This window comes from Ostrinia nubilalis, chromosome 13 (genome assembly GCF_963855985.1).
Source record: "Ostrinia nubilalis chromosome 13, ilOstNubi1.1, whole genome shotgun sequence".
Taxonomy (NCBI): domain Eukaryota; kingdom Metazoa; phylum Arthropoda; class Insecta; order Lepidoptera; family Crambidae; genus Ostrinia; species Ostrinia nubilalis.
In genome coordinates, this window is record NC_087100.1 from 5,496,471 (window position 1) to 5,518,901 (window position 22,431).

A 22,431-nucleotide genomic window follows, 5' to 3' on the forward strand; every position below is an offset into this window, starting at 1 on the left:
TTCATTGGTTGCCCATTAAGACTCTCCTAAGTTTTCGACTTCGACGGAGTTGTGCTTAAGTGGTGGGGGCCCCCGAAAGGGGCGTTTTTTCGGTTTTCCGGTTATACCGCGTAAAGGACATACCCTATCGAAAAGTGGTCTTCATGACGGTTAAGGGGCACTTAATCCTGCATTGAATAAGACCAAATTCATATGTTTTGGACAAACCGTTCTCGCGCTAAAGTTCGGCAAAGTAGAAAATATACGTATAATTAATGACCCTCTCCACGTCCAATGGCTTGTTACCCACATGCTTCCAAGCCTTGTAAAGGGTCGCCTTAACCAGTGTAACCCTAACAAGGCTCACGAGTTTGATTCGCTTATCCTTGTTCGTCCCAGCCGTTCCTTAACTGCGGTTGCTGCACCTCTTCCTGGCACTCTCCTGAACGACTCTGTGTTACCTAATGTGGCTGCCCCTCTTCCTTGTACCCTCCTGTACGATTTCATTGCTTAGCCATATGCCTGGTCCAAGGTTCGACGCCACAAAATCAACTTCGTACGAGTGAAAATAGTTTAAATACTATTTCCCATGCTTGCAACATTTTTCTTTACTGCTTCGCCTCTATTAGTCGTAGAGTGATTGTATATATCCTATAGCCTTCCTCAATGTATGAGCTATTCAACACAAAAATAATGATTTCAATCAAACTAGTTATTCTTAAGATTAGCGCGTTCAAACAAACAAACAAAAAACTCTTCAGCGTTTTAATATGAACTTGTTGTTGTTGATTTTTGGCGTCGAACCTTAGACCAGGCATACGGCTAGGCAACGTAGTCATGCAGGAGGATACAAGGAAGAGGGGCAGCCACAGTAGGTAACACAGAGTCGTTCAGGTGAGTGCCAGGAAGAGGTGCAGCAACCGCAGTTAAGGAACGGCTGGGACGAACAAGGATAGGCGCATCAAGCTCGTAAGCCTTGATAGGGTTACACTGGTTGAGGTGGCCCTTTTCAAGACTTGGAAGCCTGTGGGTAACAAACCATTGGACGTGGAGAGGACGGACGTCATTAATTATACGTATATTTTCTACTTTGCCGAACTTTAGCGCGAGAACGGTTTGTCCGAAACATATGAATTTGGTCTTATTCAATGCAGGATTAAGTGCCCTTCAACCGTCATGAAGACCACTTTTTGATAGGGTAAGTCCTTTACGCGGTATAACCGGAAAACCGAAAAAATGCCTCTTTCGGGGGCCCCCACCACTTAAGCACAACTCCGTCGAAGTCGAAAACTTAGGAGAGTCTTAATGGGCAACCAATGAAGCCATTAAAACAATAAAATCTTTTGTAGGAATTATTTCCGATTTAAAAGCTAATTCTACTGGACTAAAGGAACTTGATAAAGCTTTTCGTAAAGGTACGGGGGTATCGCATACCATTATTAGTTTATTTTGATGTAGGTCAAGTTTTAACCCTCCCGTTTTTATTGAGGTTTTTCACATGAACTTCGAAAAATGTAGGTAATTTTTCTTTTTGGGTTAAGTTACGTAGGTAGCCATTTCTAAATTGTACCCTTCAGTCGGCGCACGAGTTTCATTTTGAATTAGTATCAAATCGCAAATAAGTTCAAATAATAAGATGTACATTTACTCTCCCATATTATAACCTACCCTGGTAGGCACAAAACTGATCAACTAACTAATGTCAAATCCGATCACTGATTAACTAACTTCGAGACCTTTCTAAAGTTAACTACCGTGTATTAACTACGGCTTTCAATTATTTGCATAGTTTAACCTACGGCTAAACAGAGGCTTTCTATAAATTCATTGTTATACGAACCCAAAGACCCAGGTACTATAGGGATTAGAGGTATAGAACGTAATAAAGAGCGTTCGTGCGCTTTGACAAACTGTTACGCAATTAGTAGCAGTCGCGTTTTACGTAATAAGCCCGGGCTGTTCCTTGTCTTGTACGTAGGGTCTTCACCTACATATTATTAACGGGTTTATTATTATTATTATTATTGGTTTTTGGGCCTTTATTTGCGCCAACTCGACCAGGTTTGATCTATTGTGGCAGCCCTTGTCTTTAAAGTTCACTGCTTAGTCCCGTTGAGTCTATAAATTTCCAGATTCTTTGGAGCGTGATATCTGCTATCTCATCCGGGTGCATGATGTGTCGCCCGAGATGGATACTTCTTTTGCTCATAAGCGGGAAGCATGAGCAAAGAACATGCATGGCCGTTTCTTCTTCTGTATGGCAGAATCTGCACAGAGTTTCCTCGGTCATGTTCATGTTCGATTTATGTTTGTTTAGTTTGCAGTGGCCGGTCAGTATTCTAGTCACTGCACAGGCTTTGTATCTTTTGAACTTTAGCAGTTCCTTAGTTACTTTATTGCTATATCCCTGAATGAGTGCTTTTGAGTGTTTTTGTCCCGATGTAGACTTCCACCACTCAATAGCCTCTTGTTTGCAGAGGGCGGTTAGTAGCGTGGTGGCTCGTTGTTTGGTAATGCCACAGAACGGTTCTACGCCGATTTGAGGGTTATCGGCTCCATCTCTGGCGAGTTCATCTGCTACTTCGTTTCCTTCTATATTCGAATGTCCTGGTACCCATGTAAGCGTTACTTTGTTGGTATTTCCCAGTGCATTTAGTGTCTCGGTGCATGTTTGCACCAATTTTGACGTGTATTCGAAGGATTTTAAGGCCAGCAGTGCTGCTTGGCTGTCTGAGTTGATGTAGATGTGTTGATCCTGGAGCTTCCTTTCCAAGTTTATCTCTGCACATTTGTTTATGGCAAAGACCTCGGCTTGGAAGATTGAGGCTTCAGTCCCCATGTTTAGGCTAACTTTGAGCTTAGGCCTCTCTCCGTAGATCCCGCAACCTACATTATTTTCCTTTTTGGATCCGTCCGTGTACCAGACGTGACTACCTTCCTTAAATGACATTTGGCCTTCTAGCCATTTGTCTCTAGGAGGTATGTTTACGGAATATAGTTTGGTGAAGTTACATTCCGTATGCATGTCGTCACTGGGCATGCACAGAAGTTTGTTTTCAAGTACTGATTCCTTGAGTCTTATCAGATTTTGAGAAGCCCATCTGACTTTCGTGCGGGTGCAGATTCTATATGTGCTCTGCCTGGCTTCTTTTTGCGGGATTAACGGGTTTACGAATGTGTGCTATCGTAATACGTAAGAAAGCTTAGAATCGTGTGGCAAGCCATGCAGAGCTCAATGTTTTTTTGAGATGTAATAGAAATAGAATAAGGATACGTATAAGAGTGTAAGTCAGCAACATAGTCCATAATGTTGATGTTCAATATTAGGTCTATACTAAGTGTCGTGCCTAGGAAAATATTTATTCAGCTGTGACAAATATTTTGGCACTTATGACCGTCAAAAACGGTCCTACAAACGGATCTTACACTAAGTTTTGTTCTACAAAAACCTTTTTGTTGTTCTCTAACAATTGGCTTTACAACTTGAATACTCTTAAATCTTTTACAAAAACTTATTTTTAGTTTCCGTTAGCCCTGTCTGACCCACGAAATTATCCGTAAGGGTATTTTCTGTCACAGACCGACATTAATAGTGTGACCCTTACGAGCTCTGCGTAAGACTTATTTCATCTACTACTATTCTTATAAGTTGAGTGGTGCCATTGACAAATGGAAAAATTCCAAAACTTGCGACACTTGGGTTTTATTGAACTTTTATTTTGCTCTCAAAACGTAAAAAAGGTTTCTTCCTTGTGTTATTTTATTGTTTGGGATAAAAATGATTTTTTTGCTTGGTATGGATTTCTTTGATTTATTCATCTAACAACCTAAGCATAGACATAAGCCCCCTTATTAAAAAGTTACACATAGAATGAACTGTGGATTAAAACTACATTTCCATACTTAGACTGAGTTGCACCACCTAACTTTAACGGTAACTATAACGATAACCGGTGCTTTTTGTATGGAGTTTGACAGATTTTTGACTTTTGTCAAAGTTAAAGTAAGATGGTAACCCAGCCTAAATGTCAATTTTAGCCAAAGTTCAACTAGGGTGTAACTTTTATTAGTAAGGGGGATTAAGTTAACCTGCTTATTCACAATCACAGCAGCTATTACTGCTCTTTGAGATACTTCTCATCATTCATAATTCACTTAGTGGCTCTTGAGGATAAGTGTCATCTTAGAAATTTTCAGGAGCTGAAAATGACCGCCCGCATCATTTATATTTATTCATAGCGTCCCACCTTTTGTGATGTATACATTTGCGATGGCTCGGGTCCTTTGGGTAAGCCTACTTCAGTTGGGTTTACAAAGCTTTATAGTTATCTGGTTGCGAAAGTATTAAGGAGGGTAGGCCCTAAAGTGGTTTGCCTTTCAGTTTTGTATCGGATTCATTTCGGATAAAAACTTTCGTATTTAATCCACATACACCTTTTTTCTTTGGACAGCAAGACGTGTGTCTATGTCCCTATACATTCGACAGTACGTCAGACTGTAGGTACATTTTTTGATACAAAATAGCACTGAAAAAAGGACAGCCGATGGAGTGTGTCAGGCGGAAATTAAATTCTTGCTCTCAAAATCAAAAAAATGTATTACCAAAATGCGCTGACAGATAGAAGAAAGAACGTTTTCTACAGACTTCGACAAAGTATTTACTGTCGTGTTACATCGAGTCAGCCATACTACCAACATACAATTACAAGGACGTTGTTATAAAGCCGCCTATCTGGGTTATCGTGGCTGCATACAATGGCTCGCGCTCCCTTCCGACCTGGTGTGGTCCGTATTGACGCAAATTGAATACCTTGGATACATCATTTGCATAGAGGTTTAGATGTGAGAGTGATATTTTGCGATATGCCGTCATTTGCATTGCAGATTGAGCCAGGTATTATGAGATCCTTTGAATTGTATTATGGGCTGATATTGAATAGATTTGACAGGGTTAAGTTGGACTAACTTTAGTAATTATGTTGCGAGTTACGAATATTTGTATCGATTCTGCTTTGCTATTAAATGTTAGAGGCCTGTAAAGTTCTTTGACCGTAACCGAAAATAAAATACTATTTTTAAAAATAACGTTATTCATGATTTAATCATAAAATAAGGCACTGCTTGACCATTATCTTTTTGCTGCCTACGGTTTTTTAATTATAACGTTACCGTTTAGCGAACAATTTGCTGCCCTTCAATTATTATTTACTAAGTTGGTAACTGTTGTAAGAAACTTTAATAGAGGGCAATAACCTTATCCGTAACTAAGGTCATTGTTCTTTATTACCTACGGCTTAAGCTTGACATTGTTATCTAGGTACTCATATAATATTAAATATTCTTTGATAAGATACTGAAATGTTTTTTCATTGTTACAGGTTCCGTGAAAAGTGCTCACCAATTTTGTTATTAGAATCAAACCTCCGCGATGTTTTTAAATGTAACAAAAGAATGCCGAACTTAAAAAATAAAAGTGTGAAAATAATGACAGAGAGGTGATAAGTGTGATTCAAAATGGCGATGGTTATATCTCAGACGACTAAAGCGGCGATCGGTGGGTTCCTGGCTCTCATGGTTTTGGGGGCTGTGCTGGTGGTGGGAGCTGCCTTTGGGTGGTTCGATCCCAAAAGAGAAGACGAGGATACGCCAGCGAAAGTCAGCGCGAGGCTGCAAGGGCGAACGTCTTTTGTCACACATCGAGCTGTGAGTATTTATTTAATCCACAATACAGTACAGCAATCGGCATTTAACATTTTAGCAGGAAAGTAAGCTACGTAGACTACCCAGTAGGTTTATTATTGGACGGACGTAAAAGCTTTTTAAATGCTTCTCGATAAACTGATTTCTATTTTCTACCGATTAAGAGTAGGCACACACCGTTGATTTTTAGTTGGCCGATAGTTGTGCCCGATTTTAAATTGTATGAAGAATCGGCGTAGTGTGCGCACTCCCATACATACCCAATAATACCCATACTGATCAACTGCCCGACTAAACTAGGGTAATTCCAGGATACATGCCCCAGTGGGATAGGTGCCGCGATTTTAAGTACACTATGTTACAAGCAACTTAGCCTAAAGTTATAGTACGTATAATAGAAAGGGACCTCCCTGTACCACTTTTCGTCTCGCAAACCATCAAAGAGTGCGTTCGTTTAGCCAGTGAGAGCAAAAATCTTCCGCGGCCAAACCTTAGCGAGCGTCGAAATAAAATTGGTAAGTATCTTTTAATGGAGAATTTTTTTGTTAGCTGTAAAATGAAGCAGATTTTTATATAATTTGATAGACTATCTTATAAATTAGACGGGATAGCTATGTTTAATTCGATTTTTAGTATTATTATATTTTTTATTAAAAAAGGCACCTATCCTATGCTAAAAGGATAGTTGCCTAATTTTTTTTGGGTATAGATGCCCTTAGGGCCATGTCCCATGCACCTAGGGGCATCTATCCCAACCTGCTCTTTTTGTCACAAGTAGCAAGTAAGAAGAAAAAAAGAATGTAGTACGGCTAACCTTAGGAAAGTAATAAATAGGGTGCCCTTCTGATCGAATTACCTTTTTACCCGACTTCGGGTGGATGTAGTATGTACTATTTTTAATAAAAAATATTAAATTTAATTTTTAATTCATTTAATAACAAACAATCTTAAATAATAATACTTGGCTTGTTTGATTTCAAAATGCAATTGATCCTTAGAATTCAAAAACTGTATTAACGAGTCATCTATCCCTGCATCAGGCATCTATCCTTTGAAGCAATCATACAGTGAGTCTTCTATCCCCCACATTAGGCGTCTATCCCACTTTTTAGAGGTCAATTAAAATGGTATTTACTCAGAATCGGTATAACTTAAACTAAAATAATTATAGTAATATCATAGACGAAAGACCAAAGTTTACAGATACTTAGGTGAAATTGTTGATAAAAACTTACTGACTGAGTTACAGAGCTGTTTCAAAAAGTGGGGCATCTATCCTGGACTTACCCTATCGGCCGACGAAAAATCAACGGTGTGCGCCTACTCTAAATGCACAATTAACTTATAAATTAAGTAACAGGATAAATGCTCGATAAAGTAAATAATTTATCCAAATACGCAAGAATAAATCCATAATCGGTGTTTATGAAGTTGGTTAAAAATTAGAAAGATAGCCTTTGCTTCCAATGAACTTTATTCATGTTTTTAGGACATTAATATCCCTCCTCGTTCTCCTGATAAAATTTTGAACCTCAAACGAGTAACCATATTGTATTTTTTATACAAAATCGACACACTTTCCACCACTAGAGAGAGTTAATCTCACTACAATCTCATCAATATTTTACTGGCAGCTTAAAATCCTTATTTATTTTAGCTCTGGAGCTAGTGAACCGTAAAATAACAAATTGCAAGTAGTTAGATAAGGCCAGGGGACGTTTGATTGGAATTTGCAACGACGAAACGTTTTATTTCAGCGAAACCCACTAGACCGTGGTGCTACTGTAGGGATATAAATTTGTAACAGCAGGTTCTTTGGAGCGATTCGGTTTCTATACATTATACGCCTGAAGTGTTCTAAAATTTAGTTTTAGCCAAATTGGTGCGATTTTCAAGTGATATTTTTGCTTATTAGTTAACCTTTTTAGTTTACACTACAACTACATAGCTAAGTGGGCCAATTTTATATTAAATACTTATTAATATGCGTTTTTCGATTCATTGGCTAACTATTAAAATGTCTGCTAATCGAGGTCAACGTTCCGAATCGAGCCAGACAGAATCAATCGAATGCTACTAATATCTGTAGAACCGCCATTAAAATTGATAGTTAAGCCAATTTAGTGAAGACGTTAACTTTTATGAAATACTTAGGTTATTTCTTCCTTGAAGGTACTTTGAGCTTTTGTGAGTTAAAAGGCGTTGATAATAGTTCTTACAACCTAGTTAAGATTAGAACATATCAAAAAATAAATTTTTCATTGTAGCTACGGCACAATCTCTCGTAGCTTGCTACGACTCTACTGACTTCGTAGTACGCCTCGCCGCTACGAAATACTACAATACATTTTCGTAGCGTTAAAAATGTTAGAATCTCACTGCACTTTTATTATTCAACTAAAAACCCACACTAAAAGTACGAAGTGTTCGTGTATAAAACCATTACGCAGATTTTGATTCTGATAACAGAAAGAGCGGAGCGAGCGTTTTCTCCATCCATGTTTTTGCACTTAAAAAGTAAATTTGTATGCCAACCGGTGTCTGCTTGAACCATTTCAGAATAAGTTGATTTTAAATTAATTTAAAACATGAGGAAATTTAAAATTCTATACGGAGACTCGAGCAGCTCGGATCTGTCCTGTTTTATTCATAACAAAGCCGAAAAGCCAATTACAGGACTGGTGCAATATTTTTGTTGACTTAAGCTCGACGCACGTCTCGGTTAAATGCTGCAAGTAATTTGAGCGTTTAAATTTTAATTTGAAAGTTTAGTTTTGTTGTTTATTACTGTTATAGTGATTTTAGGCGTGCTTTTATTATAAATTTAACAGTTTTGGAGAATTATTATAAATGTTAAATAAAGATTCATGTGACCCAAAGTTTAACTTATTTCTACAAGGTATTCTATGCCAGTCAGCCTTTAGGCTAACAGAAATTAGAGTCCCTTATTTCTACTACATTGCAACGGCTACCATTTTTGTAAATCCGATAGCTGAATTAACTACAATAAGTAAGAAAAACAATGTTTTTACTGTAGATCCAATAGGGATAAAATTCCATGTACCTAATGTTATCCCATTCACAAAATCAAAAAAGCTGTTCGATCGAAGCGCAAACATAACCAATTTCAATTACACCTAAAGGTGATCGTAGTATTTACTTTGATTCCACCAGCATTTCGATAAAATGCTAAAGGTTACACCAGAAAAACATTTCGCCAACAATGTTTACAAAAACAACATAACTGTTTACCTTTATCGTTCAGCCACAACAACCCTTACGATAGCGTAGAGAGAACAGCCAAACCAGTCATATTGAATTAGAGAGTTAGCAAATTTAAGAATTGTTCTATGTGCTGCCATGAGTTTACAGTAAATTCACTTGCAAGTAACTGCGTAAACTTAATGCAATATGGTCGTTAAGGTTGCCTTCTCCACCTTGTTAAATGTAAAATAAATTAGAATGAAAAATATTACTTGATAAGAAGTTGAGGTATGCCAGCAACTTGAAAGCCACCATAGCCTACTGAAGGGGTCGGACTGGCCGACTCGTGATCCGGGGAACGCGGGTTCGGTCCCCGCCGCCGCTTGACTATTGTGGTGAGCTCACTCGTGATACAAGCATATTTAGGTTAGTACGAGGGGCTAACGGGACTAATTACTAATAATCTTAAAAAAGATCAAAAAAACTCTTCAACTGAAAAAGAGAGAGCGGCTAGAGCTTTCGACCGACAAGCGAAGTATTGTAGGTCATTCTTACCTTAAGCTATTAAATTTCTTCAAGTTCTAAGTAATTATACTTCTACTGAACCACTAAACTCACTTCCACTAAACCCAGCCAAATGTGAGCTACATACTCGCGTGCAAAAGTGTTTACTTAACACTTACGCGCTTGTCCCCATAACGTGTCGTATTCATACATTTCTTATGGGGTTAGCGGCCCCGTCCGAATCACAAGCAAAATTATGATATATCTGTTATTTAATACGGCCGCTTGTGAACAAGTGCGTGCTTTAAGGTCAAGGTTGTTTGCAAACGCTTTAATTTAACGATGAAGACAAATAAAAGATGCTTGAATCGACAATTTAAGCCTTTGGCTTGGGCAAACAGTGCCAACATAATTTGAACCTCATTTTCTTACAATAAGGTCAAAAAGCAATGCACTATAAAGAGTCAAGTCCTTGAAAGTGACTCACTTAAAAAAAAGTATCACAAATTGCTTTAAGTCTATTGTTAAGGCAGCAGAATAACTTATTTAAAATCGCACTGATAAAAATAGTTCTTTTAAGTGTTCGTTTAAGCTGAACATTTATTTAATGGATGGCATGTCTGCTTTAATTATTCTACGTTAGCTGAGCGAATAGCATCACTTATATGTGTTTTTAGACCTTACTTTGTGAGTAATTAAGGCACTTTCCCCTTTTAGCCGAAACAAAGCGTTTAGTCGACCGCTATTTTATTCAGAAAAAGCATTCTCACGAAAAGTAGGGTGAAAATGTGTTGAATACTAACGGGGGAGTGTAGAACTGTAGACCAAACAACGAATATAGACTATGAATAATAAACAAGCCTTAATAACTGTTCTAATAATAATTCTTTGTTTCTGCTTGGTGGTCTGGGTAGTGGACGTCATATTAACTGGGTCAAATGCTAACCCGTCTTGAATAAAAAGTCTTAAGACACTTTAAAGTTGTATAGGATGAAAATATACGGCGACAAAAACCCATGGGTACGGCGCGTCTCATATAATTCATTATGACCACTAACAATACAAATCGATGAGTTTCCTCAACTGATTTATAACTTAATGCCTTCATTTTAAGAAGCAAAACTTAGTAGCTTAGCTCAAAGCTGTGCATGAACCGAGTTTCGCGCGCACTTTTGGTTCACCCATGTATGCTAAATCTCTAGGTTTCCAGTTTAACGCTCTAGCTTCGAAGATGAGCTCCCGCGTAGTCTACGTCTGGAACGAGACTATACTTAAGGTTGAAAATAACACAATCACAAATAATAAGTTTCCACATTATTGGTAATTAAATAATGTATCGTCTACATTAGTGTAAGGAAAGACGTGTGTTGTTGCACTCTGGTTCAAAATGTAGTGTTTTTAATATTAACAATTTGTAAGACTGACTGACATTGTATATTAACGATATGAATAACATCATGCAATATTGTTTAAAACGATCTTCTGTAAAGCAACTAAGTGACAATCTGACGTAGTTGTCGGTATTATGACTGGCTAAATCGAGATCCGAGGAACGCGAGTTCGAAACTCGCTGCCGCTGGACTATCTTAGGACTCTCACTCGTAACACCACGAAGGGTTATTTAATTATAATATAAAAAACCAACCTAATTCAATAAATATTTAAATATTCATACTAAAAATTCAGACACAGTCAAACAAATTCCTACAAAGGCATACCTACCATCTAGAAATCCGCATCCTCTGTAGTACGTACGCGGATTTCCACCCGCATACTAAGTGCTTAATAACTGAAGCAGTGTTGCGTTTATATAACTTGGCTAGGGGATCAGAAGGAATTTTCGTGGAAACAAGACAGCGTGCGATAATGTAATTCACTGTGAAGCTGTTTGTGGAAGAAAAAAGTATGCGTCGGATGAAATAAGACGTGATAGTATATTATAGATATCTGTTGTGAATCTTGACTGATTTTTACGGAATTCAGGAATAAAAAATAAAACTCGTAGACCAGTTACAATCAGTACGTGTGTAATAATGTGACAGATTAGTATAATATGTGGAAGATACATAGGTGCGACAATATAAAAACGTTGCTATCTAAATTTAGGCAGGCGTTAGTAGCTGCTAATACATAATGATGAATTAATCTTAAAACTAAATAAAGAGGTCTCCAACATGCCCCCAGCCGTTGAAAGCTAGCCTTTCAACAAAAATCTTCAATCAAAGTACAGATCTTCGAAAACGCTCTGCGGACAACACCAGTTGAGGTTTTGATATCTGCTACTCTGGGTACACCATCATTGCCCGGGTACAGCGCCACGATACGACCCAGCTTCCATTTTAATGGCGGCAAGTTATCATCTTTGATGACGACGAGAGAGTTGAGCTTCAAGGAATCCTTGGTGGTATGCCATTTCACTCGCTGTTGGAGCTCAGACACATACTCCTTGTTCCACCGTTCCCAAAAATGTTGTCTGAGTTGTTCAACTCTCTGGTGCCGTGTGAGATGATGATTGGAGTGGTCACGAAGGTCCTTGACTGGCAGGGAAGTAAGTGGTCTTCCTATCATGAAGTGAGCAGGCGTGAGGGGCATCATGTCTTCCGGGTCCGATGACAAAGGAGTGAGTGGGCGAGAGTTTAGAATCGCTTCAATCTGCACTAGCGTAGTGTTAAGCTCTTCGTAAGTTAGTCTACAATTTCCCAACACTCGGACTAAATGAAATTTGGTCGACTTGACACCTGCCTCCCAAAGACCACCGAAATGCGGAGCATAAGCAGGTATAAAATGGAATGTAATTCCTTCGCTCGCAACACATTCAGACAATGTATCGCAACTGCCCTTCAAAAAATTAGAGATCTCATTATAAGCTCCTAAGAATGAGGTACCATTGTCGGAGTAAATGTTTAAAGGTTTTCCTCTACGAGAAATAAATCGACGCAACGCCATTAGATAATTTTGACTCGTCAAGTCACCCACCAACTCTAAATGTATCGCCTTAGTGGTAAAACACACGAAAATGACAATATAAACCTTTACAAGTCTACATCCACGACCTTGGCGACTAGCGGACATGATGGGGCCGGCGTAGTCAACACCTACGTTTTGGAAAGGGTAATCTGCAGGGGACAATCGACTAGATGGGAGATTTCCCATTTGAGGGGTAACTGTTTGCCCCTTCATACGTTGGCAACGAACGCATTGTCGATATGTTAGTCTGGCTAAGTTACGACCTCCTAAAGGCCAGTAAGTCTCTCTTACGGTAGCCAACAATAATTGCGGTCCCGCGTGCATTAGCTTAATGTGCTCAAATTTAAATAAAAGCTTCGTAAAATGATGTGTGGACTGTAATATTATTGGGTGCTTTTTCTCAAAGGGATAATCGGAATTTTGAAGTCTACCACCGACACGCATAATCTGATTTTCATCCATGAAACCGTTCCATTTTAAAAGTTGATTTTTATGAGGTAGTTTATTGTCAGTTTGTAGTAATCGATATTCAGGGAATGATTCCTTTTGAGATTGAATTATAATTTGGTTTAATGATTTTTGTAATTCGTCACTGCTAAGGTGTGTAGAACGCTTTAAACTTCCCTTACAATAATTGATAAAACGAAGCACGTAACACATAGTGCGTTGTAATCTTGCGAAGTTAGAAAACCGTTCAAAATCAATTATTTTATCAGCACTGTCGCTATCAAAGTTCGAGTGAAGAGTTACATTTGTCTTCAGCTCAGGTAAATCACTTATGGTGCCTGGAATACAAGGCCATGACGACTCGTCCTGTAATAAAAAAGTAGGGCCAGACCACCATGTATTTGATGACTCGATATCATTTGCGTCTACTCCTCGCGAAAGTAAGTCCGCAGGATTGACATTCGTGGGCACGTGTCTCCATGTGTAGGGCTGGGTCTTGTCAATGATTTCTGCAACACGATTGCGCACAAACGTGTTTAATTTAATAGGCAGCATTTTTAACCAACCCAGTACTACCATGGAGTCCGTCCAAAAAAATACGTTCGAGGCTTGAATGCGCAGCGAGTCATTTACCTTTACATAGAGATTCGCTCCCACCAAAGCACCACAAAGCTCAAGACGTGGAATCGTAACAGGCTTGATGGGCGCGACACGACTTTTGGCAATCAGTAGCTGTACAAGTACCTGACCATTCTTACTAATACTGCGAATATAAATAGCAGCGCCGTAGGCCTGTTCCGAAGCATCGGTGAATATATGCATTTCCATCCGCTCATATGAGTCACAAAGAACACGACGAGGAATTCGTAAATTGCTTAGTGTTGGAAAGGATTTTATCAGTGAAGCCCATGTTGTTAAAATATCAGCTGGCAGTGGCTCATCCCAAGTTACCTTTTTAAGCCATAGTGTTTGCAGCATGATTTTTAATTTGATGACACACGGAGCTAACAATCCTAGTGGGTCAAAAACCCGTGCAATAATAGCAAGCATTTCCCGCTTTGTATTGTTAGTTGGGGAAGGAATATTAATTGGAAAGCATAATTCATCCGATTGCGTTTGCCAATTCAAGCCCAAAGTCTTAAGAACGTCGGAATCTTCAATGTTTAAATTGAAGGGTGACTGACTTTGCTTATCACACAACAAGGCTGGCTCATTAGACCTCCACTTCCTCAATGGCATGCAAGCAGAAGCAAGAGCTTGAGTAACCTTATTGCGTATTGAAAGGGCCTGGTTGATTTGGTCAGCGCCAGTCAGCAGGTCATCTACGTAAAAGTCATGAATAATAACCTCAGAGATATCTTTGTCACTACATTCAATGCCGATTTGTTTCAGGCATCTTGTTGCCAGAAACGGGGCACTTGCTGTGCCATAACTGACGGTGTTTAACTCATACACCTTAAGTGGACTTGACATGTCATCACGCCAGACGATTTGCTGTAAGTGTCTGTCAGAGGGATGTACAGACACCTGTCTGTACATTTTCTCCACATCAGCTGATAATACGTATCTGTACAGTCTAAACCTGATTAAAATTGACAGTAAATCGTCTTGCACGGTTGGTCCTACCATCTGTAAGTTATTTAGGGACATACCGGAAGTAGTAGGCGCACTGGCATTAAATACTACGCGTAGCTTGGTAGTTAAACTGTGTTCTCTCAATACGCCGTGATGAGGTAAAAAATAATTAATCTTATTTTTATCAATTATAGACTCAGACATATGGCCCAAAGATATGTACTCTGACATAAATTCCTTGTACATTTTGTCAAGAGGTGGCTGGGACATATTTCTGCGTTCCATAGATAAAAAACAGCGTTTTGCTCTTTGTAATGAGTCGCCTAAGACCTCAGGAGAATTCTTTAGAGGTATTTTAACACAGAAACGGCCATCCTCTAAGCGAGTCATATTTTTGACAAAATGATCTTCACAATTTTGTTCTTCGATAGAATAACTTGATGACTGACGGCTGACCTCCTCGAGCTGCCAAAAACGCGTTAATTGGTTTTGAATGTCATCTAAATTGCATAAATCAGAAGAACTTTGATAGCTGTCGACTTTGGTAAAATTACACATAACAGGATCTGATCTGTCCATCATATAGCCGCCGTTAATTGGGCCAGAAACCAGCCAGCCGAGTCTGGTCTCATAAAGAATTGGTTTGTTAGTACCTAAACTAATTTTTCGTGATCCTAATAAACACCAAAACAGATCCGCGCCTATAATCAAGTCAATCTCAGCGGGAGTATGAAAATTAGGATCGGCTAAATGTACGTCTGTAGGTATACTTATGTTTCGTAGATTTATCTGTCTAGCTGGGACGTTATCCGTTATGTTTGGGAGCACAAAACATTTTAATTCGCATGAATAGGACTCTGATAATGATTTAATATGAACGCTGCACATTTTACCTATATGAGTTAATGAGTTATTTATGCCGTAAATCGATCTATCCACCTTAGCAATTGGCAAGTTAAGTTGTTTGCATAATTTCTCGGTCATTAAACACGACGAGCTGCCGGAATCGAGGAGTGCGCGTGCGACGTATTCCTTATTATGTGAATCGTAACATTTCACTAAAGCAGTTGACAACAGGACGTCGGTCGAGGTGCATGTATTTGAATGCGCGGAGATATTCGCCGCCAGCGTAACGCCCGAGTTACCGTTAGTCGTAGGTATCGACTCGTCCTTGCAGTTATCGTGTGCATTCCTACGATCAGCTGTGTTGTCGCTCGACGTCTTTTGTTTGAAATCGGTACAATGAATTAGCGTATGATGCTTGCGTTTACAAATTTTACAGCACGATTTCCTGCAAGTAGTGGCATAGTGACCGCGTCGGAAGCAGTTAAAACATACCTTATAATTTGGTAATGCGGATAATCTTTCAGTGATGCTCAGGGCCAAAAACTGTGGACAAGTATTTAGATTATGATCGCCATTACATCTAGGACAACTTTGTGACGATGAGCTGGTGTTTGTGTTATCTAGTGACACCATTGCTTTTAGTTTTGTGTTGTTTTTATTAGACTGAGCGTTTGTGGAACCTCGGCGTATAGTAATATTGTGAGATAATTCTAGCGTTTCGATTAAATCAGCCCTATTGCGCAAAAATTCCTTAAATTGACTAAATAAGATTGGTGCATTTTTATCGAAGCGTCCCTTGCATTCTTCCCACTCGCGGAAAGATTTAGTATCCAATTTTTGACTGATAATATGAATCAGTAACGTGTCCCAACTGTCAACAGGCTCTCCTAGTGAACTTAGTGCTCGAATGTTTTTATTTACTGAGTCAATCATGCGTTTCAATGAAGATGAGGACTCCTGTGTGATTTGTTCAAGATTAAAAAGTGCTGTGACGTGGTTTTGAATTAATAATCTCTTATTATCAAATCGCTCACATAAGAGATCCCATGCAATCTTATAATTTTGTGCAGAAAACTCAATGGCCTGGATTACAACAGCAGCTGACCCTTCCAAAGACGATCTAAGGTAGTGAAATTTGTTTATTTCATCAATGTTATCATTGTTGTGGATGAGACTCGAAAAGGTATCGCGAAATTCCAACCAATTGTCATACAATCCAGTGAATTTTGGCAGTTGAATTGTGGGCAACTTGACTATCTGATTACTTACCGAACTATGACTTAATTTTGATTCACAGTCGTCTTGTGATTTAGCAAATAAATTGAGCATAAATTTAGCTTTAGCCAACAGTGAAAAATATTGCGTCTCGACATTAGTTCTTTCGGTTGCCTCAATTTCAGGTGTTTCTGAGATTAACTCTAACTCTTGTTGTACACTATCAAATTCAGTATATAAGTTCTCTAACTTTTCAGTACGCAATTGCAATTCCATTGCCTGACATGGTGTTATTTCAGAAAGTTTTAAAGAGGATAAAAAGTTACCAAATACCGTTAATCTCCCTTTATAACTGCCTCTGCGCTTTCTTAGATCCTTATCGGTCATATTGGAAGACAGGTGTCGCAGACCTGGAATTTACACAATAATAGGGATTAATTTAGGTCTAGATAATGTTGTAAATATTGTAAATACACTTGATTATTGCTTTACTTATGTGCTTAGTTAGTTACAATATTATCCCTAATAATTTAAGTTTAATTTACGGTTTTTAATGATTGTACAGTTTTGAATTTATTTACTTATTGATTTTACGTTTGAATTAATTAATATCTAGGTTTATTTAATGAAATAACTGTGTTTTATTCCCTATTTATGACGCACTATGAAACAATGTGGTACTAACCTGATTTTAACTATCTGGTCACTTAATTAACTAAATAATACCTGAGTGTTGGGTGAATAACAATGAAATACCACTGATTAACACTGTATTTAGTCCTTGCATTGATTGAAGGCGATTATCCATCCAATAACTTGCGGTTGTATTATAACCTCTCGCTCCACGATGCTGGGTGCTCCTCAGGTTGCCGCAGAGATCGGTATTACTTATTTCACTTATTCCTCAGTGCTAGTCTTCACTTAAAATCCGCTCGATCTGGACCATGTTGTGAATCTTGACTGATTTTTACGGAATTCAGGAATAAAAAATAAAACTCGTAGACCAGTTACAATCAGTACGTGTGTAATAATGTGACAGATTAGTATAATATGTGGAAGATACATAGGTGCGACAATATAAAAACGTTGCTATCTAAATTTAGGCAGGCGTTAGTAGCTGCTAATACATAATGATGAATTAATCTTAAAACTAAATAAAGAGGTCTCCAACAATATCTACTATTAGAGGCCGGTAGATATATTGTGATAAATAAAACACTGGATAATAACTTTCACATTATATTGCCTCATTTTTAAATAAATTTAACACAGCACAAAAGCGCGGGGAGTCGTCCCCGCGCGTCCCTCAATTGTAACGTTTTCTTGTGTGACATTGACGTAAATTCTGGCTATAACGATACCTTTATTTTACTGATAGACATTAATTTAATAGAATATACTCCCGTGTAAGTAACCCTGAAAAAGAGCCTATTTTAATTTAGATGCCGTCGTAGATTAAGGTGTCGCAGTGATCAAATAATATTTTACAACAAAATTATTAAAGATCTTTGAAAACGTGTCTATAGTTTTATTTAATTTTTGAATTGATAGAGCATTTTCAAAATACTATTTGCAGTCCTATAAACGACTAAATAAATGAAATTGTTACTTATTAGTATACCAAAAGTATTTAGACCTGTGTATGAAAATAAAAAAGTTCAGCTTAATGGGCTTAATGTGTTACAATACAATAGGCCGTTAAAGTTGAACAAGTATAATTAGAATGATATTGACGTTCACAAAATCATTTCCGAACTGGAATACGTTTATCGTATCTAGACAATAAATATATCTATACTTATTTTTGTAGGCATAGGAAAGGAATTATCGTTAATAATCGAATTGCGTGTATGGGAACAGAGCAGCTACCTGTAGTTGGTATATTATTATAATATATGTATCGGAGGCAGATTTTATATATCATAAAAAGACTCGACATAATTATGTAGAGATGGGGCACATCGCATAACACATATCTTTTGACATTAATAAAATTAAACAAGCAAAAAAAGTACCTTTCTAATTGTTTTATGGTAGGTACCAATTTCTGTCATAAGTACAGTTTTAGGTGGGATAAAATGAAGCAGGAACTTTAAAAAAACTCAATTTTTATGTCACGACCCAGTGTTATTTTATATTATGTATGTGAGTCATGTGCCACATGATTTGTTTGTAGGTCAACTGCATTTATTCTTTTACTTTATTTTATCAGTCGATTTGATATACAATGTGACAGAACAACAACGATAGCAAAAGTAAGCCAAGTTGTGGAAATAGTGCACACGCTATGCTATTTTTACGTTATCACACTAAAATCGGCGGTAATATAAATTACAGCTATAAAAGCTCTAGGAGCTTTGTTGTGTAAATAAAGGTTAACTTTTTACAGGTGATAGTGCTATTAGGTTTAACGGCCGTATTGGCTATAAAATAAACAAGTGATCAGGGCTACTCTATACAAGGTTTTATCTATGCCTTTCGCGCAAAAAGAGAGGTCAGCATGAGGGACAGTGATAGATAGACTCAAAAAGACGTAAATATCCGTGGGTAAAGGTGATACAAGAGGTAAGTACAATTACCTGTAGACGTTAATTTACGTAGCAGACAATCGTAAGATTTTTTGTTACGCATTCACCTCGAAACAATTACTATTTTTTGACGATTTTTGGTAGAGAGAGTATCTTGGCTTGGTTCGCGCCGCTTTTTGCCCTCAGTTTCCGATAGGAGCACGATAATCCTTTTAAATCCATGCAAGCGGCATCACAGGCCAAGGCTAAACTTAAGTTGGGACTAAATCAATGGATTTACAGAGCCACACACTACATTTCCTATTCATCTATACCTAACTAGCTAACTTATTAGAGCAAGCACAATTAAATTTCTGAGACAGATATTTTTAAAGATAAACGTTTCTAGAGTCCATCAACATTAGACTGTAAGATATTTTTATGCAAAAGACTTTTGAAAGTCGGTTCAGATTAAAAAGTTAACTCTTAAAACTTTACTGGCTTATGAGTGGATACCCAAATTGTCCAAATACCTATTTCAGACTGTAATACTTAATCGTAATTAAAAAGAGAGAGAAAGAAAAAATATTTATTTAGTATCATTACACTTAAAGACAAATCTTTAAAAATTAATATAGGCCAGTAGAATTAAACACAAAAATTGATTAAATCGGAAATAATTCCTACAAAAGATTTTTTTGCTTTAATGGTTTCATTGGTTGCCCATTAAGACTCTCCTAAGTTTTCGACTTCGACGGAGTTGTGCTTAAGTGGTAGGGGCCCCCGAAAGGGGCGTTTTTTCGGTTTTCCGGTTATACCGCGTAAAGGACTTACCCTATCGAAAAGTGGTCTTCATGACGGTTGAAGGGCACTTAATCCTGCATTGAATAAGACCAAATTCAAATGTTTTGGACAAACCGTTCCCGCGCTAAAGTTCGGAAAAGTAGAAAATATACGTATAATTAATGACCCTCTCCACGTCCAATGGCTTGTTACCCACAGGCTTCCAAGTCTTGAAAAGGGCCACCTCAACCAGTGTAACCCTATCAAGGCTTACGAGCTTGATGCGCCTATCCTTGTGCGTCCCAGCCGTTCCTTAACTGCAGTTGGTGCACCTCTTCCTTGCACTCTCCTGAATGACCCTGTGTTACCTACTGTGGCTGTCCCTCTTCCTTGGAGCCTCCTGCACGACTACGTTGCCTAGCCGTATGCCTGGTCCAAGATTCGACGCCACAAAATCAACTTCGCACGCGTGAAAATAGTTTAAATACCGCATTCCGTGCTTGCAACATTTTTCTTTACTGCTTCGGCTCTATTAGTCGTAGAGTGATTGTATATATCCTATAGCCTTCCTCAATTTATGAGCTATTTAACACAAAAATTATTATTTCAATCAAACTAGTAATTCTTGAGATTAGCGCGTTCAAACAAACAATCAAAAAACTCTTCAGCGTTTTAATATGAACTTGTTGTTGTTGATTTTTGGCGTCAAACCTTAGACCAGGCATACGGCTAGGCAACGTAGTCATGCAGGAGGATACAAGGAAGAGGGGCAGCCACAGTAGGTAACACAGAGTCGTTCAGGTGAGTGCCAGGAAGAGGTGCAGCAACCGCAGTTAAGTAACGGCTGGGACGAACAAGGATCGGCGAATCCAGCTCGTATGCCTTGATAGGGTTACACTGGTTGAGGCGCTCCTTTTCAAGACTTGGAAGCCTGCGGGTAACGAGCCATTGGACGTGGAGAGGGTCATTAATTATACACATATTTTCTACTTTGCCGAACATTTGCACGAGAACGGTTTGTTCAAAACATATGAATTTGGTCTTATTTAATGCAGAATTAAATGCCCTTCAACCATCAGGAAAACCACTTTTCGATAGGGTAAGTCCTTTACGCGGTATAACTGGAAAACCGAAAAAGCGCCCCTTTCGGGGGCCCCCACCACTTAAGCACAACTCCGTCGAAGTCGAAAACTTAGGAGAGTCTTAATGGGCAACCAATGAAGCCATTAAAGCAATAAAATCTTTTGTAGGAATTATTTCCGATTTAAAAGCTAATTCTACTGGACTAATATACATGTACAGTCGAGTCGATATTAACCTATACATTTTTGTTGCAAAATAGCCTGTATTACAACGAGATAAGACGCCACTGTGTTAAGGTTGATGTGCTGTCGTCCGTACAATGATACTGAAAAGGTATAATCCACTCAGCATGGTGTCGTAGCATCTTATTCTGTTATATTAACGTTTTGAACCATATTAATTCAGCTTTGGGTAGTTAGGTGTTAACAAGTATCGATAAAGACTTATCGCTCCGCTTGCAAATTCAATCCAGAATTATTGTTTGAAAGAATTCTCGTGTTGCCATATCAAAGGATTACGGATCTGAACCGTCTCGCTCCCCTTAATCCCGAACATCCGAAAAAGCGCAAGGAGAATTGTTTTAATATCGACGCAACCGTACTGAACAGTATGAATTATTTATCTGTATCGCTGATACTGGAGCCATGCTGAGTGTTGGGCGTGACTCGACTCAAATCCAGAAGGTTTTTATTCAGCCAGCTTTATATGGTTTGTTTGTATCCTTTTCGGGATCTCTAAGTTGTCCCTAAGTATTGAGGGTCGTGATCATTTTGTGGAATGAAACATAGGGAATTTATGGGGGCTAGTGAAGTTTTAGTTTTATCTGTAATTTTTATTCGGTTATTTCATTTTAGTGTGTCATTTAAGTTTCGGATACACAGCTGGTGTTGGTATAAAGGGATATTATAACGCTTTCGTTTAAATTGACAGCCTGTAGGTATGAGAGAGTACGCGAGGCTTGCACTAATATGAGGTGACGACTGAGAAGTAGTGTGGAAACGTTATGCCGTCAGCATGCAAGTGGCAATACTTAGTAATTTATGTATGCATAGTTGTATTTAATTAAACACATTAATACAAATATTAAAAGTTTATTTTGTTACCTGACTGTGTCTGAATCTTTGAGTACAGAGTTATTTTCATGTTAATTTGTTTTTAAAATTGATAACTATTCTGTCATCCTAAAATTTATGCATTTACCGATGTTTGAACTTAAACCCAAAGAGAATGCTAGAACTTTTATATAAATCAGACTAAGAGATAAATAAAAGCAGGAAAACTAACTTATTCAATACGATTCTTAGACAGTAATTGTCTAGCTAAAACAGATTGTGCCAAGAAGTACAAAACACGAAGTTTCTGCAAGAAAGAAACAGCAAAAACAAAGGTCTTTGTCGTAGACCTACGACACGCTCAATGGTACACTTTGTTGTTTCTAAAAAGAGTTCAACTATGTTTACTTTGAACCGGGCCACTGCCCCAGATTCTGCCTCAAATATCTATGAAAAGGATAAGCTGGCTTCGTATCTTAAGTGAATGCAAATAGCGAAAAGATGGGCCGTAAAATAACAGGTTAGTTTTCCATCTATTTATATCATGGATGATCTATGAATATTATTGT

General features: G+C 38.1%; 2 protein-coding genes across 2 annotated transcripts in view; one reads left to right on the forward strand and one right to left on the reverse strand.

Moving 5' to 3' along the window:
• Positions 1–11,589: 11,589 nt before the first annotated feature.
• On the reverse strand, positions 11,590–17,456 carry LOC135077244 (uncharacterized). Its single transcript, XM_063971783.1, has 5 exons — positions 17,123–17,456; positions 16,771–16,847; positions 13,986–15,765; positions 13,105–13,310; positions 11,590–12,225 (listed from the first exon to the last, which is right to left on the reverse strand). Exons 2-5 carry the CDS (start codon positions 16,822–16,824, stop codon positions 11,590–11,592), a joined length of 2,676 nt encoding a protein of 891 aa, XP_063827853.1. The 5' UTR covers positions 16,825–16,847; positions 17,123–17,456.
• The window catches only part of LOC135077246 (collagen alpha-1(I) chain-like), a 28,452-nt gene continuing 23,305 nt past the window's right edge, over positions 17,285–22,431 (forward strand). Inside the window, exon 1 of the mRNA XM_063971784.1 lies at positions 17,285–17,302. Within this exon, the coding sequence (XP_063827854.1) occupies positions 17,285–17,302 (18 nt within the window). The remainder of the gene's footprint in view (positions 17,303–22,431) is intronic.